At 45.7% G+C, this 17,724-nt stretch overlaps 1 protein-coding gene and 1 long non-coding RNA gene across 4 annotated transcripts in view; one reads left to right on the plus strand and one right to left on the minus strand.

Moving 5' to 3' along the window:
• Nucleotides 1–17,724, minus strand: part of GARRE1 (granule associated Rac and RHOG effector 1) — an 80,216-nt gene continuing 62,492 nt past the window's right edge. For all 3 annotated transcript variants that reach the window (XM_070450987.1, XM_070450985.1, XM_070450986.1), the window contains exons 8-14: nt 16,537–16,634; nt 12,071–12,196; nt 9,914–10,947; nt 6,161–6,326; nt 5,290–5,427; nt 3,071–3,149; nt 1–2,578 (exon numbers count right to left, since the gene is read on the minus strand). In XM_070450987.1, the coding sequence (XP_070307088.1) occupies nt 2,270–2,578; nt 3,071–3,149; nt 5,290–5,427; nt 6,161–6,326; nt 9,914–10,947; nt 12,071–12,196; nt 16,537–16,634 (1,950 nt within the window). In that variant the 3' untranslated portion in view covers nt 1–2,269. The remainder of the gene's footprint in view (nt 2,579–3,070; nt 3,150–5,289; nt 5,428–6,160; nt 6,327–9,913; nt 10,948–12,070; nt 12,197–16,536; nt 16,635–17,724) is intronic.
• LOC139029876 (uncharacterized) lies at nt 4,845–5,932 on the plus strand. The gene is made up of 2 exons (XR_011482147.1): nt 4,845–4,947; nt 5,278–5,932. It is a non-coding gene; the product is annotated as an uncharacterized lncRNA (long non-coding RNA).

The following is a 17,724-nucleotide window of genomic DNA, read 5'->3' on the forward strand; positions in this document are numbered from 1 at the left end:
AATTATTAAAGGTATATTTTAATAAAGCCAATAGTTATTTTACTTATAGGAGCTTTAAAAGTAAGATACAAAATGTAGAGTTCCAGTTTGGAAGCGTTGTAACTAGTCACACGAGCAAGGCAGCCAAGCCTGGCCACACAAAGGACACACACACTCACACACGCACACACATGCGCTTTGGCGAGACCCCTCTGCCGAGCGCAGCACCTGGAATTACCAGTGTTCAGAGCAAGGCGGTGCTGAGAACACAGCACCCACAAGGAGACTACACAGACAGCTTCACACAGTCTCACAGCCCATGGAGACGCAATTACAAAATGTCTTCCTTAATTGAGAAAAACAGACTGGAAAGTGACAGTTAGCAATGCTGATGTCACCTGCGCGGAGCATAAAGGACTGACCTCTGTCCAGGGTGAGGTCTTTGGGGAGGCACTATTAAAACAAGGGTACTTCAGTATAATAGAACTCGAAACACGGGGTACTGGAGACACATTACTGAAGGAGAGAAGAAAACTATCTCACAAGTAAACAGCCACAGACAACTTCAACAGACATTAGTGCACACACTGTGACGGCTAACACGGACAAGAGCCACGCAGGGTTGGTGCAAAGCACGTGCCTGAAAAGTCTATGTACAAAATAGTTCTCTGTAAACATGGTGAGGTGAATGTTCAGAACCCACGGTGAAAGGATGATGACTACAGGCAGCACTGACATCCCCACTCAGCACAGAAGACAACACCCGAGGCCTGGAGACAGCCTGGCACCACAGTACTAAAGATTCAGACGGCTGGGCTCAGACACCCTAAGGGTCCTCTATAATTAGTGTGTCTACATACATATATATATATATTCTTTTTGGTATTTTTAAATATAAATTTACCTATATTCATAGAAAAATGAGAACATAACTGTGTTATTACAATCTTTGCTGGAAAAGCTTATATGGAGTTAGAAAGAATAAACCATTTATTAGTAGTTAACATATATTAAAATGGTTTAATGATTTAAGAAAATATAAAAAAAAATATTAATACTGTCAAACTTTCATACCAGAAAATATTATGGATTTTTCTCAATTAGACTTTTTCAAAGATGAAATATGAAAAATTTAAATAAGTTTTATATAAAGAACTTCTGTAACCTTAATTAATATACAGTGGGATATGTCTAGTCTATATAGATATATTTATTATTTCTCAATTTAAGCACCATTCAATTCTTCTGGATCCATTCTGGCTGGAAAAATATCCCTAAATCCACAGGATGTTATCTATTTAACAGCACATGTTAACTGAAAATGAGGTGGTTTATTTTTTTCTTTAAAGAAAAACTTTTAAATTAATACCTATCTACATCTTAATTGGTTTGTCTTGAGCCAGCTCACAATGTTACTGCAATTTCAAGTGTCTCTCTGCAGCCCCCGACTACACCCTCACGCTCCGAAACGGTATCTAAGCCTCTGGCCGTGTGTGGAAAGATATGAGGGCAGAAGGTGTAGCTGTATCCCGCATACGGACAGCAGCCAGCGGGCTCATCTCCATGCACCATCAGGGCTATGATCCTGCTTTTGTAAATCAGGTGAAGGTCACACCCCTTGGGTGCTGCTGGGGGTGGCGAGGGGCTGTCCATCTACAGAAAACCCAGGTGATTGCTTCTCATCACAAATATGCTGTCCTTTGCCCAGTTTGTAGAAGCTTAAATATAGTGTTGAAAAACCTCCAGCCACTCTATTTGTTATCTTAAAATATTCAATGCATTTTAGGCAGGAGATATTTTAACTAAAAACCTATATGAAAAATAGCTATAAAATACAGTGATTGGTGTGGTCATCACTCAACGTGTTAAGGAGGGAAAGGGAAGGTTTCAGAAGAATGGTCAGTTTTGCTCTCAGCCTTCAGCCCCAATGCCTTCCCAACACACACAGTGGGGTCTACAAACTTGAGAGCTGTGTTTCTCAAAGTGTGGGCAGTGGCCCACCTGCATCAGAATCACCAGAGGTGCTTATTAAACTCGAAGATCCCCCAGCACCTCCCTGAGGAGGGTCAGAAAATTCCATCTTCATCTGGCCCTCCAGGTGTCTGATGCCTCCAGAGTTTTGAGAAGCCAGGCCTTAAAGGCTTGGAGCTGCCAACTACCTCCATCCCCAAGGATCCCTGCCTGGGACAGGGGTGCACTGGTCCTCTGGGGGGCTGTTGCCAGCCAGTCAGCCCTGGGCTGGGGCCCCTGTCCCCAAAAGCTCTGGGCGGGCAGGCAGGCAGGCCCGAGGTCAGTACTGGGGCAAATAAGCCGGTCTGCGCTCAGCCTTCCCAGGGAAGGCCTTGAAGCCCTTGGGGGCTGCCTTGTGTGCTGGTGGGGGCGGGGGCTGCGGCGGGGGCTGCACGTAGGTGAAGGAGGCAGCACTGCAGTCACTGGTGGCGGCCCACACCGGGGACTGCAGCATCTGCATGGTGTCGCTCCACTGGCTGCCGGGGCTGGCGACTGCATAGAGTGGTGCACTTGGGCCAGGCAGGGTGCTGGGCAGCGGGGAAGGGTGCTGCCAGGGGGCTTTGGGTGGCCACGTTTTGGTTTTGTTATCCTGAGAGACAAAAGAGGGTGCTTAGTGGCATTTCTGGCAATTCATCCTCCTTTCCCACCTCCCCTGGTCTCCAGTCCTCATTCCCACTGAGGAAACAGGGTGCAAGCCCCAGCCCTCCCCACAGCCCTGGAGCAGCACGTCCAGCAGAGCATGAGACCACAGACGTGCTCTGTCCACGCCATCCAGCACAGCGGCTGCTCACTGCACATGGCGGGTGCAACTGAGGAGCTCAATCTTCACACTTAAGTAATTTCAACTTAAGTAGCCACATGGGCTGACAGCCATCATACTGGACAGCACAGCCCCAGAACTCCCTCTGCACATGGCTCTTGAGTCTGCTGAGATGGCTGATCATTTGGACAAAAACCACAGGGAGAGAGTTGTTCACCATAAAAAACCCCACACAACTCTTAAAACTTAAGGGTTTAGAACCTTGCCCATGGTCTGTACCCATGAAGCCAGCCCTCTGTGGCCAGAGCGGGGCCCACATACCTGGTTCACGTCGTCCACTGCAGTGAGAAGGGGCGGTGAGGGCAGCGTGCTGGTCTCCTGCTCACCGCTGCTGTGCTTCCTGAAAGAACCCAGAGCTCAGTGCCGTGGCTGCCTGCCGGCCACCCGGCTTCCCTCCAGGGCACACCTAGCTGCTTGGTGTGGGTCTCTAGGCACTGGTTCTAGGTGGGGAGGCCCTGGGCCCGCTGCGTGCAGTGGGCAAAGGTGGGCCATCATGGTGTGGTGCCCTTCCGGAGGCCACGACAGGGCTGGGCTGGGCTGGGGGCGGGGGGCGGCAGGCATGAGCTGAGATGGTGACTAGCTGGACCTCTAGCCAGCCTCTCTAATTTCCAGTCTTCACTTCTCCTCAAGGCTCAGTCCCACTCCTCCTGCAGTCCTCCACATCAGGGTCCATGACACCCCCCTTTCACACAGATGCTCAGGCCAAAAACCTGCATCTCACCCTTGATTCTTCTCTCTCCCACATACCCCACTGCCACTTCCTCCATCATTTTGTTCAGCTTTCTGCTCATCAGAAGCCTCCCTGACTCTCATTTGGAACACAGGAAATCCAGCTGTCCCCTGCATTCTCTGCCTTCATACCCTGCTTTATTTTTCTTTATAGAACCTAATCCAAACCAACATATGGGATTTTTTTTATCAGCCTTCCTTCGGTAGAATATCAGTTTCATGAAGAAGGGGACTTTGATTTGCTTGCTGCTCTACCACCAGTGCCTGGTACATGACAGGAGCTACTGAACAAATAAAGGTGTCCCTCCCCCACCCAAATTCATATGTCAAAGCCCCAACTCCCAGTACCTCAGAGTGTGACTGCATTTAGAGATAAGTTGTTTAAACAACTAAGTTAAAGTGAAGTCATTAGGGTGGGCTCCAATCCAACATGACTGGTGTCCTTATAAGAAAAGAAGATTAGGACAGAGGTACAGAGGGAAGACCATGTAAGACACAGGGGAAAGAGGGCTAGCTGCAAGACAAGGAGAGAGGCCTCAGAAGAAAGCAACGTTGCTGACATCTTGATCTCAGACTTCTGGCCTCCAGAACTAGGAGAAAAATCCTTGCTGTTAAATAATTCCCTAGTCTGTTGTTCTTTGATATGATAGCCCTAGTAAACAAACACAGTGTTTGTGAGAAGTGAGGAAATGTACGTGAATGCCAAGCCCAGGGCCTGGCATGAGAATGCACCCCAGCCTGGATCAGCAACCACTGCCATCACCACAGTGACTCCTCTGTGCATCCTAGTGTGCGTGACTCAGGTGCCCTTCCATCTTCACCTACCTGCTCCCCATGCTTATCTGATGGTCCCTGGTCCTATCACATGAGGGTGTGACTTCTGACACCCAGGCGACCCCACTTGCTTTCTATTCCTGCTCATGTCCTTGGGACCGGGCAGGTCTCTGCTTCCTCACACCCACAACAGTCTCTCCATTTCTTTCTAAACAAATTCTTATCTTACTTCAGGGTCTGTTTTCATTTTTGTGACTACTTTTGAAAACATAAAATGCCATTCATGGCTCAGATGGTAGAGAATCTGCCTGCACTGCAGGAGAACCGGGCTTGATCCCTGGGCCAGGGAAGATCCCCTGGAGAAGGGAATGGCAACCCACTCCAGTATTCTTGCCTGGAGAATTCCATGGACAGAAGAGCCTGGAGAGCTTCAGTCCATGGGATCACAAAGAGTTGGACACGACTGAGCAACTAACAACACTCACTTGAAAACTTTAGCTCCGAATATACTCTACACCTGTTTTTTTCAGCTTTGAAATGACATTCAGAGGTTACTTTTATCCAGTTCCACTTTTGATGAAGAAACTGAGAGTAAGAGAGGGCCAGACCCACGTTTGGAGCTGCAAAGCCTGTTGGTGAGTTGATCAGAATTTTTGTCCTGGTCCTGCTGCTCCCATGGAAAGGGCTGTCCCCTATAAGGCGCAGACCAGCCTCAGCAGACCCTGTTCTCCATAATACTCCCTAGCCTGTCTACAGGTATTTTGGGCTACCACGAGCATGAGACTGTTCTCCCAGTAAAAACTCAACCCAACTTTACATCACCACCCAAGCTTCAGCAAGACAGTACTGGAAGAGGTCCTCTGCCTCTCTCAATGTGGGTACTTAGAAGCAATGGAGCTACTGAGCTTTGTAGAGGAATAAGCTGTGGATCACATTCATGCACCCCTCTGTTCTTTGTTTTAAAGATTTCTTCATACCTTCTCTGCTTGACAGCAGCAACGAGGTCAGGCCCTGAAAACATGGAGAACAAGCTGTCCCCGTTGGCAGAGGATGTCTCATCACTCGAGCTGGCTGAGTCTCCCTGAGCCCCTGCCCAGCCGCTGTGCAGGCCATCCCTGAAAGCCAAAGAGAGAAGCTGGTCCCAGGCCTCAGGCAGCCAGCCTGGACCCCAGCTGGACAGCCTGAGGCCAGGCCCACCCCCACCCCCACCCCAGCCCTAAGGGAACATTCTTTCCCCTGCTCTTATCTCACAACCCAACAGTGTTCCCTTGTCTCTCTCCTTCCTCTAAAAATGTCTCAGAAGCTGTGGTGTATACATGCAATTCATGTTTGAGAAAACAAAAAGCTGAGGTGGTCTTTAGCTGTGCAGAGTTATTAGGGAGCAATAAGAGGTGTTAAAAAAAATCACTCCCCCAAAGGTCTTTATGATGAAAATCCACAGTTCTCTCAATACATCAGAATCTGAACTGTACACCTTTGCTTTTTTTTTTTGTAGGCTACAAGGATCACATTCCATAAATGACACAGGTTTCATCACCATACTCATTTCAGCTAAAGACTGTGTTAAACATGCAATTATGTCCCAAACACCACCAAATAAGATCTTTGTCCAGGGCAGAAGAGCCTGTCTCAGAAATCATCAATTCATACCAATGGTGAATGCACAGGGACACCACATGCTACTTGGCATCCTATAGTCAGTCACAAAACTCTAACTCCTAAGATCTGACCATGTGCCATTTTCTCACAAGGAGGCCTACAAATGAATGGCCTGGTAAGAGTATACCAAGGTCCCCTGCAGAACACCCAGACCCCAAACTCAACTTCCTGCCCACAACCAGCACTCACCCTTCTGCAAAGAACTCTGGGAAAGGCCAGGTCCGATGGGCATCATCCATGGGTGGCCAGTGGCCCCGGGGATTGCCTGGGCGGCGACCATGTTGGACTTGCCGTTTCTGCTGCATTGCTTGGCTCACTCCTGCCACATAGCGCGCAAACTCAGGATCTGAACCCACTGTGTTAAGACAGAGAAATAAACAGGGTTGGGGGCCCAAACTGGCCTCTTGTTTCCTTCCCTACCTTCTGAGGGTGTCCTGTTGACACACACAATGACAAGTGGTGAGGGGCTGCCAGGCATGAGGCCCAGAGTGGGCTACAGAATTTGCTCAGAAGCCTACTGTGGTGAAATGGGGCTTTCAGCACACAGGTCTGAAGATGGGGAATGGTGTGTGCATAGGAACTGTGGGAAGGGGTGTGCCTAGGGCAGGGCAAGCTGAATGTGCACAAAATCAGAGAACAAAAAGGTCTGCTTTAGCCAAGGCTAAATTTGAAAGACAAATACTAGTTACTTTAAAAATTTCCAATGTCTGGAGCTACATACTTAACAACTAAGAGGATCAGATGATGACTTCAACTAAAAGATAACCTGAAAGTTATCAAAGCATTAGGGTCAGCCAGATAGAGAATACCTGTCTTCCCTCTTGGGCTCAAGTCTGATCCAATATTCTCCTGGATACTGAAGGCAGACCTGCTAATTCAGCCTGAAGATCATAAAAGTGATCGTGAGTAAGGTGAAATTTAAGAAAGTATGAAGAGGTGGATAGAAACAAATTGCACAGAACTGAGTAAGAATGTGCAAGCCAGTACCAGTGGAAGAAAAACAGCACAGAAGACATTTAGACAAAGTCAAACAAAAAGACACAGTATGAAAATGTCTGTAGTTCACAAACTGAATATGACTCATGAGTGAATACTTTCCAGCTTCAAGGTGGGAAATACACTAGGGCTCAAGCCTCAGGTTGCTCTCTGTGCACCGCCATGTGTGCACTGCATGAAGATGGCCACAAGGGGGCGCGCAAGGGCTGCGTGCGCCTGGGCAAGAGGCGGCACTAGGTTCTAGCTGCCTTCCCCCGCCTGAAAGGGCGCCTTCTGGAATTCATCCTTCCAGAATGCCCTTACCTTGCAAAAAGAGCCATGTAAACCTTACGCCGCTGGGGTGGCATGTGGAGGGAGCTACATGAAGGACTTGAAGGTAAGAAAGGGATATCCAGAAGGAAAAGCTAGTAGGATTCCTAGGTTAATGACATACAGGCTGTTTCGGCTCCCATAGAGATTAAAGTTGATCAAGTTCTGCCAAACACCATTAATACTCTGGATTCAATTACGCGACTGTCAAAAAATGTACAGACTGTTTCTCAGCGATTGAGAAAATGTGCCACACCAGCCCCCACTGGTGGTGGCTAGAGGGGCTTGCTCTTCCATAGCAGGGTGGGACCATCAGACCTTCCCCTAGTGGGGGGCCCACATCCACCCACACAAGGGGAGCGAGAACAAAAGAGCACACGCGGCAGTATGAGGAACTCTGAGAAGACAGAAGAAAAAATCCCTTTAATTTTAGACAATGCTGGGTTCACACGGTTGGCAATCTCTTCTGGTGGTTATTTTTCACTTCCATATAAAAAATTAGAGTAAAAAGTAATCAATTTATATATATCTATCTTGTATCTTGTATGCGGCATATGGGGTCTAGTTACCTGACCAGGGATCAAACCCGTACCCCTTGCACTGGGAGCTCGGAGTCTTAGCCACTGGATCATCAGGGAAGTCCCAAGAGACGTGCTTTTTTTAACGTCTCTTTTCTAACGCACTTCTTTCCTTTGTTTTTGTCTTGCTACATTTGCCAGAAAGTTCAAGACAAAGTCACATGGTATTGGTAGTATCATTTGCCACACTGTTTGGGTCTTGATTTAACTGGAATGATTTTGTTTTACTGTACAAAGAGTACTACTTGCTACTACTGGTAGATAATCTTTTTCATATTCAAGACATTTCCTTCTATTCATGTTTTGAGTTTACTTAAGAACTGCTCAGTGTCTTTTACCAAATGTCTTGATGGCATCTTCTGCTGTATGAGTTTTTCTCATTTACTGGGTGAAATAACAGATTACTGTACAGGAGCTGAGTTCCTTAGACTGAACTATCTTATACTACTGAAGTGAACCAGATATAACTCCTTTGATATACTGCTTACATATTCTTGCATCTATCTACGTTCATAAAATGTTATGTTTTTACAGTAAAATCATGTTGGCTTCATAACTCCCTTTCCGATCTCTTTTCCTGGAATAGACTGGACAGGTTTTCCACTACTTGGTGCAATTCTGATCATGTTTATTTTGTTAGAAAAGATTCTATTTTCCATTCAGTTTTCTAGTATGGTGTGATCACATCATGTGATAATGTCTTAAAGTACTATTTGTTTTTTAAATAGTTTATTTATTTATTTATTTGGTCTTTGCTGCTGTGCAGGTTTTTTTCTAGTTGCAACAAATGAGGGCTACCCTCTAGCTGTGGCGCATGGTCTCTCACTGCGGTGGCTTCCCCTGATGCAGAGCATGGGGACTACGGTGCAGGCGTAGAGCGCAGGCTCCGTAGTTGGGGCTCCCAGGCATTAGAGCGCAGGCGCAGCAGTTAGGGCTCCCAGGCGTTAGAGCGCAGGCTCCGTAGTTGGGGCTCCCAGGCGTTAGAGCGCAGGTGCAGCAGTTGGGGCTCCCAGGCGTTAGAGCGCAGGCTCCGTAGTTGGGGCTCCCAGGCGTTAGAGCGCAGGCGCAGCAGTTGGGGCTCCCAGGCGTTAGAGCGCAGGCTCCGTAGTTGGGGCTCCCAGGCTTAGCTGCTTCCTCGCACGTGGGATCTTCCCAGATCAGGGAGTGAACCTGTGCCGCCTGCACTGGCAGATGGATTGTTTACCACTGAACCACCAGGGAAACCCTTAAAGTTCTTTTAATCTCTCCTATATCTGTAGCTTTCTCTTTCCTAATCTTAATCTTGTTTTTCTTTGCTCTATCTTAATCAGGATTGCAATAAATTGGTTTCTCTATTTTACTGGTTTTCTAAAGACCCTTCTTTTAGATTTATTTACAATGTTTACTATATTTTTCTTTCAAATTTATTTAGCTTCAGCTTTTATCCAGCTTTTATTTTATTCAGCTTTTATTTTGAAATTGAAGTATAGCTAATTTACAATATCATTTTAGTTTCAGGTGTAGAACAACTTTTATCCTTACCTCCTCCTCCTAATTTATTTTTGTTTTGTTTCTAAATTCTTTTTCTAATTTCCTAAGGTAACTCTGGGGAATTTTCACACTGTGTAGGCCAGGAAAAGCCAAATTCTGTGAAGGTAGGAGGGTGTTTTACCACCTTTCACAGGTTCTAGAGTTTAGGCAAAAGAGAATCACCGAACAGGTTATGTGATTAGGAAAAAGCAGCCTGGGAAGGGCCAGCCACTTGGCTGCCATGGATGGGGGGGCTCCAACTGGAACCTCGTGACTGACAGGACTCTGAGTCACTCAGCTTCTCTCAGCCTCAGTTCTGTCCTCTACAAAGTAAGAAAATAGTTCCACTTACCTTCTCAGACTCATTCTAACTACTGTTTCCTCCCTTTGCTGGAGCTGCCCAATACTTGCCATCAGGCAATGAGAAAGGGTCTTTAAAGGGGGTTAAGTCACTGCCTCCCACGAGGAAGGCCATGGCAGAGAGGCCCTATAAAGTCCTTGGTGATATTATTTAAGTTAAAACCCCAAGGTGGGGAGGGGTTTCACATACCTGCAGGATCAAAAGGCAGAATCTCTCCCAACATCCCGAAGACTCCATCGCTTTGGTCACGGTTTGGCCAGGTGTTATTTCTAGGTCCCTGTGCCTTTTGTCCCAAAACCTCCGACATCACATCATCCAAACAGCTGCTCACCAGACCCAAGCTGTACAAGTCAGAACTGAGATCAGATATGCCAGGCCACTGGCCAAGGGGAGACAGACCAGCTCCGACGGGTTGCGCTGGCTGCTGGGATGAGCCGGATACCCATTTCCCAGGGGCCCGGGGCTGGGGCGGGGGCTGCTGCGGTCCGACAGGTTGCAGCAGGTGTTGGTAGTACTGGACCTGGGGCTGCTGTTGCTTTGGGGACTGCTGCTGAGGTGCCAAGCCCGGCTGGGGTGTCAGAGGTGTGTGCGCCCCAGCCTGGGGTGGCCGCGGTGGTGGGGGCACTGGCAGTGGCGGCTGCTGTGGCTGCATGGCTCCTGCCTTCTGCTCAGTCACCATGGCTGTGGCGGCAGAGTTGCGCCGTGTCACCAGTGGGGAGCCCTGGTGTGACTGGCCCATGTTAAAGCCCGAGAGAAAATCGATCACCTCCTGCATTTCCTGATCGGTTGGCAAATTCATACCCTTCTCATCCTTGCCATCATCCCCTTGCAGGAAGTTGTCACGCCTCTCTAGGAGAAAACCATTGGCCATTTGATTACTGGAATTCTGAGCTGACTGTGAAGGATCTGCAGTTCTAGGGAAATTACCAATGTTCAAAATGCTTTGTAGCCTTGAGTCCATATTAGTGGGCATTTTGGCCTTCTCTTCCGAACACCCGGCTATGAAGATGTTTTTGGAAGGGGTATTTGGAATGGAGTAACTTGTGCTGCTGCTAGAGCTGGGACAGGAAGCTTTCTTGGTGAACCGGGAGGTCAGCTTGGAGAATGTCTTCTGCAGGCCACCTGAAGACTTGTTCCCATTCCCAGAAGGCAAGTCAGCCTGATTTCCAAAATCACAGATCTCCCTCTGAAGCTGGATCTGTATGCAGGGTAAAGCTTGTTCCCTATTGAAAGAGAAATGTGTTAAAAAAAAAAAAAAAAAAAAGACATATACAGATTGGACAATAAAATGGGATTGCTTTGGTGTTCAAGAAAGACTTTAAGAATAAAAAGACCTCTTTGTTTGGAAATGGGTTCATTTATTTCATAAACACTCAAAAGTTTTAAGAGTACATAATTTAAGCACTTACTATCTATATTTATTATAAAACATCTACCATATCTGACTGAACAACTAACACTTTCACCGTGTCTAACACAGGGCCATGAAAACTACATTAGATTCTGGCATGAGGATTTTGAGTGAAACCCTCTGACGGCAACACAGGAGAGCAAAGCACACCTAGCCTAGCGTGGGAGATGCATTTGGCAGAGGCCGGCTGTGTGCCTGGATGACAGGGGAGCCTGGCAGATCCAGCAGAGGGTCAACAGACTAATCCACACAGCAGAGAGGGGTGAATGGGCAAGACCGAGGGACACTAGGCAGCACAGCTTGTCTTTGGAGGTAATTAACAGACAGTGCCAAGAACAGAGGGTTGTTACTTCCAAAGTTTTCTGGGTACTTTTTTCCAGTACTGAAAGAAAGTCCTAGAGATGGAAAGGGCATGGGGTGGGAGCTAGGCAGATGATGGCTGGAGTGACCCTGGTTAAAGCAACTCGCTGTTTTTGGCCTCTGTGTGCTCAGGAATGAAGACATGCGGAGGGCATGTAACTAGATGTTCAAGGTCTTTACCAGTTCAAAAGTTTATTCACAAACAGATCATCTTGCAACTGTCAGTGCCTTCAGATATAAATAAATTTCATGCAAGATATAAGTAAACTTTCTAAACACCTTTCTGCTCTGAGTTCATAGGGAGAATGTGAGCTTGGTTAAAATCCTCTTGATGGATTTAACTCTGAAATGATACAACAAATGAAGGCAAAAGTGTTCACAAACCGGGTAGTCTGGGTAAATAAAAGCCGATTCTCTGTTCTATTCCTGCAACTTTTCTGTAAGCTTGAAATTATTCCCAAATAACAAGTTGTCCCAAAGTTCCCCTTCTTGCCTTATTTACTCACATACTATGAGTGACATGAGCTCACATGACCCTGTAAGTGGTCACACCGCTCCTCGGCAGGGACACCCACCTCCCTGCCCTCCAGCGGGTGAGGTCCAGCACCGCCGTGTAGAGCACGTCCACCAGGCCCAGCGTCTTCTCGGGATCTAGGCTTCTCTGCAGCAGGGACATGGTAGCAGGGTCTTCTTTCAGGCACCTAGGTACCAACCAAGTTGCATGAGTCTGGGCTGCCCTTCTCCGCAACGGGGTTCCAATTTTCAAGCAGGCCTTATACAAAAGGCCACAACTTCTGGCACCAAAGAAAAATTTAGTAGTCATAAGAATATTTAAAGGATGATACAGCTAACACTGGGACTTGCTTCTCCGCAATAGGAGGGGGAAGCAGTACAACAGGGCCTGGCGTCGCCACAGATTTCTAACTGTCTAGAATCTGTTTAGTAGGAACAGAAGAGTTCAGTGCAGGGGTTGCCTTCCAGGTGTCGTTATGCCCTTTCACTGTCCTACACTGGCTTCAGCCCTGACTTTCCTCCACACAGCAAGAGTGAGCCTCCTCTAGCACACATCAGAACACACCACTCCCTGTGCAGAACCCTCCAGTGGCATCCTATTGTGGCTGAAATAAACTCCAAACCCCTCACCACAACCCTCCAGACTCTGTGACCCAGGCATCCTGCCTCTCTGGACACGATCCTCTTCACTGTCACCTCTCTTTACAGTGTCCCAACTACGAGGCTTCTCACACGCCCTGAATATTTTGGGTCTGCTCACATCTCAGGATCTCTGAGGCTGTTGCCTTTGCCTGAACTGCTCCCCTTTGAGAGCTGCCTTCCAGCTGGCATTCAGGTCCCCACTGCCCACCCGGGGCACCTCCACCAAGAGGCCTTTTCTGAGAGGGAGAACCAGGAAGATGCTATCTATTACCAAGTGCTCTGGGGGCTAAATGGTGCAAATAACACTTGCCGAAGCCATCCTAAGGAGGCAGTAGCACTCCCCAATGAGACTTTGGCTTGAGAAGAAATATATATGAGGATGTGAGCTGGTCAGTCTCAGAAACCCTGGAGAAAGTGAGCAACAAGGCAAGCTCTGCCAGCACCCGACCAGACCCTGGGCTCCTAGGAGAGAATCCTGGCCAGTGTTCCTGGCTGAGGTTCATGCACCTGATTCTCTCAGCCTGGAATCACTGACCACAGGACACACTTGCTCTATGTTCTCAAGCCACCTTCTGCTTGTGATCTGGCTGGTCACATGTCCGCCCACTAGGTGAGCATTTTCTGGTCATACAGAAAGGAGTACTACGGTTTCTGGTAATACTAATAATTTCTTTCTAAAAATCAATAAAATGGTATTTTTATGTTATTCATCAGTCTTGAGAAGTGATCAGTAAAATCCCCTGAAGACACTATATCTATTCTTTTTGACAAATCACCCTGACTGGCTTAAAACCTTCTACCTGTTCTTAGATAAAACCCTAGTCCCCCAGGGACCCTGCAAGTCCTGGCTTCCACGACTCCTGTCTTCACCCCCACCCAGCATACTTCCAGTCACACCACTGCACTCCTCAGATCTCTGCATTTGCTGTTCCTTCTGCCTGTGATGCTTTCCCCATCTGCTCTCTGCATGGCAGGCTCCTCTCAAATGTCACATCCTTAAAGAGACCCTTCATAACTGACCTCCTCATCCAAAACAGCTTCCTCCTGCCATCTCTACCTGTTATTCTCTAACAGATGTTGTCATTCTACTCTTATTCCCCTCGTACGCTTGCCAGTGCTTGAACTTAACTCCTATGCTTAATAACAGTCCCCTCCCCAACCCCCACGCCATTACAAAGCCAGCTCTATTAGGGGCAGGGACCCTGTCTGTCTTGCTCCTGATTTAATCCCCAGAGCCTCGAACAGTGTCTGTCACATATTCAGTATTCAGTAAATATTTGATGAAAGAAAGAATGGGTGAACAGCTTAAATATGACAGTTTAAAAATCTAAGTAAGATACTACTTTTGGGGGGGGAAAAAAGAATCTAAATACTTCATTATACTAAAAGCAAAGCAAATAATAAATTCTTGACTAGTTTTGCTAATAATTTCATTTTCTCTAAGTTGGAGTAAAGCAACTACTTCTTTTTGAGTTCTTCTCAAAAAGCACATATTTTGTAACTTGAAACAAAAACACGAAAACTATGCCATTTTTACCAAAAGTAGCCAGCAGAGGGAGCGTCTGCAGTCTGTGAGGCCTTTCAAGGATGGGCAATGAATTACAAAGGAAATCAATCATACAGGGAGTTCTGGAAGTAAACTGCAGTATTAAGCATTTTAGTACTAGCTGTTTATATTTACCCAATTATCCAAGAGTTGGAAATGTTTTCTTTAAAAGGAGAATCCTAGTTAAGTTTAATGTTTTTCAATAAGAACCTGAATTAGAAAACAAACTCAGGAACACAAAACTCTTACAAAAACATAAGCTTTTAATCTACTGCTTGGGGAATTCCTTGCCAGTTCAGTGGTTTAGGACTCTACACTCTCACTACAGAGGGCCCAAGTTCAATCCCTGGTTGGGGAACTATGATCCTGCAAGCTGAGTCCAAAAAAAAAAAAAAATCTACTGTTTGACAGGAATGAAGATATGAATATAAATTAACTAATAATCAAATTTAGAAATTTGTGGATAAACTCACAGAAGGGAGATTCTGGGACATGCAGTGAATTACCAACCCTTCAGATGGTAAAGAATCTGTGTGCAATGCAGGAGACCCGGGTTTGATACTTGGGTCAGGAAGATCCCCTGGAGAAGGGAATGGCAACCCACTCCTATATTCTTGTCTGAAAAATTCCATGGACAGAGGAGCCTGCTGGGGCTACAGTCCATGGGGTCACAAACAGTCGGACATGACTGAGTGACTTAACACTTTTGCTTTCACACTCAATATATTAAGAGATTCTAAAACTTTAAGCAGAATCTCCACTGGACCCCCTTCACATTTCAAGAAGAAATGATTTAAACACAATTCAAACGCATTACCCAACTACCACGTTAGTCCGCATGGGCCCCAATAGTGTCACTATTCCTTACTATCTCTTCCTATCTAATTACTTCAAACATTTTCTATCAAGTTAAATATTCATTCTGCCCATGATTTTAATAGCAAAAGTATTCCAATATATGTTTAATTTTTCCTATTTACTAATAAAACTGTGCTTAATCTGTAGGCACATCACAAGGATAAATCCCTAGAGGTGGAACTATTGAGGTCACAGCCCTTATTTTAGGTTTCTGACAAATGAAACTGCCCTCCAGAAAGGCTGTGTGATTTATTCAACAACATCTGTGCCTGTTTTTGTACAGTCTGGACCAAATCTAGTACTGCTATTCTAAAACAATTTAATAACATGATGGGCAAAATGACATTGTATTTTCTGCTTTGCCTTCCTTTCTTTGTTAGGTGAGGTTATACAAGTTCTTCATCTCTTTGTTGACCATGTCTCCTCATTTACCTATCTGTGCTTTGCCCATTTCTTACTGACTTCTAGGGGCTTTAGTTTGAATAAATTAAGAATAATACTTCATTAGTTCAGTTCAGTTGCTCAGTCATGTCTGACTCTTTGCAACCCCAGGAACCGCAGCACGCCAGGCCTCCCTGCCCACTCACCAACTCCCGGAGTCCACCAAACCCATGTCCATTGAGTCAGTGATGCCATCCAACCATCTCATCCTCTGTCGTCCCCTTCTCCTCCTGCCCTCAATCTTTCCCAGCATCAGGGTCTTTTCAAATGAGTCAGCTCTTTGCATCAGGTGGCCAAAGTATTGGAGTTTCAGCTTCAACATCAGTCCTACCAATGAACACCCAGGACTGATCTCCTTTAGGATGGACTGGTTGGATCTCCTTGCAGTCCAAGGGACTCTCAAAAGTCTTTTCCAACACCACAGTTCAAAAGCATCAATTCTTCAGCACTCAGCTTTCTTTATAGTCCAACTCTCACATCCATACATGACCACTGGAAAAACCATAGCCTTAATAGAATGTGGTCCACTGGAGAAGGGAATGGCAAACCATTTCAGTATTTTGGCCTTGAGAACTCCATTAACAGCATGAAAAGGCAAAAAGATAGGACACTGAAAGATGAACTCCCCAGATCAATAGGTGCCCAATATGCTACTGGTGATCAGTGGAGAAATAACTCCAGAAAGAATGAAGGGATGCAGCCAAAGAAAATAATAATAATAATAATACTTCATTATAAGTTTACAAATATAAGCAAATAATTAAAAATGAAACAGCTCCGTCTGCCTCCAGATTTGCAATGGCACTGGGTGTGCAATGACATGACCTCTAGATCAGCAGGGTTGTTGCTGGAACAAAAGGGAGGAAATTCTGTGTTTTATACTCAGCTTCAGAGAAATGCTAGGTGACTTAGAGAAAATTATATACTCTGTTCAAAAGCTGTGGATTCAGTAACAAATTTGTCATAAGCAATGCAATCTTTTCAAAGATGTGCAAACATCAATCAAAGCTTAGGCCTGTGTTAGTGTAAAAGTCACATTACCATGTGGATGGGACTTGAACCACAATTCTGGAGCCTTCTAAACTGATTTGGGGGGCATAGGCTTCTTTATTTTCAATCTGTGCTGTATCAACTACCACCTAAGAGAGAAACGGAAACAAAAATCAGCTTTCAAAGAGAAAAATGGATCATAAACAAATCAAATGCATGAGCCTATCAATGTTGAGTGACTCTGGTAAGAACTATTCTGGTAAGATAGTAAACTATCTGGCAACAGAAACACGTAAGCCAGTCAGGAACCCCATGGAGACAACAAGTAATAAAGATGACCGAAAACAGTAATACTTCAAAAAAACAGAAACTGCATTCTAGGTGCAGGATGTACTGAACTTTACAATTATTTTTAGTACTTCTTCCAAGCTGTAAATATGTTAATTAGGAATTACTTTGTTTCCTTTGTCTAAGTATTTTTTCACTTGATGCACTTCAAAGAAATAAAAACGTCATTAAAAATCAAACCAATGCTTTTAGAGCAGCCTATGTGTAATGACCGAATATGAGCCAGAAGATGGTGAGGCTTTTTGTTAAGGCCACTTGATCCTCAACCATCAATAAGAACAGAATTACTTCAGGAAAAATGCAGAACCAATCCTTTCTCAGTGATTTTCTCTTGTTTTATTTTTGGTCACGCTGTGCACTTGTGGGACCTCAGTTCCCCAACCAGGGACTAAATCCGGGCCACAGCTATGAAAGCATGGAGTATTAACCAACAGACCACCAGGGAACTTCCTGGAAGAGAGTTTTTCTTTCTTCGGCTTTTTGTTTTTTGTTTTTTTGGCTGTGCCATGCAGCATGTGGAATCTTAGTTCCCCGACCAGGGACTGAACCCGCAGCCCCTGGATTGCAAGTGCAGAGTCTCAACCACTGGACTACCAGGGAAGTCCTGAGGGGAGTCTTTAATATTACACAGATGATATAGTATCCTTTGTAATTTAAAGGGTGTGACAAAGTGATGAATATATTTTCAAATAACTAAAAGAATTTTAAGAAAATAACCATAAAACACTTTAAAACCAAATCTGTAATATTTCAGGATGGGCAAAGCGGTGCAGAGTTGCTTATTAGGATTCCAAATTCAGCATCTAATGAAGCCGATTTCCATAGCTGTAAAGAGAGTTCCCACAGCTGGTCTGCAGCGTCCTTTAGAAAAGACTTCCTGTCCAAGCAATA

The sequence above is a fragment of the Odocoileus virginianus genome, chromosome 20 (assembly GCF_023699985.2).
Source record: "Odocoileus virginianus isolate 20LAN1187 ecotype Illinois chromosome 20, Ovbor_1.2, whole genome shotgun sequence".
Classification (NCBI taxonomy): Eukaryota; Metazoa; Chordata; class Mammalia; order Artiodactyla; family Cervidae; genus Odocoileus; species Odocoileus virginianus.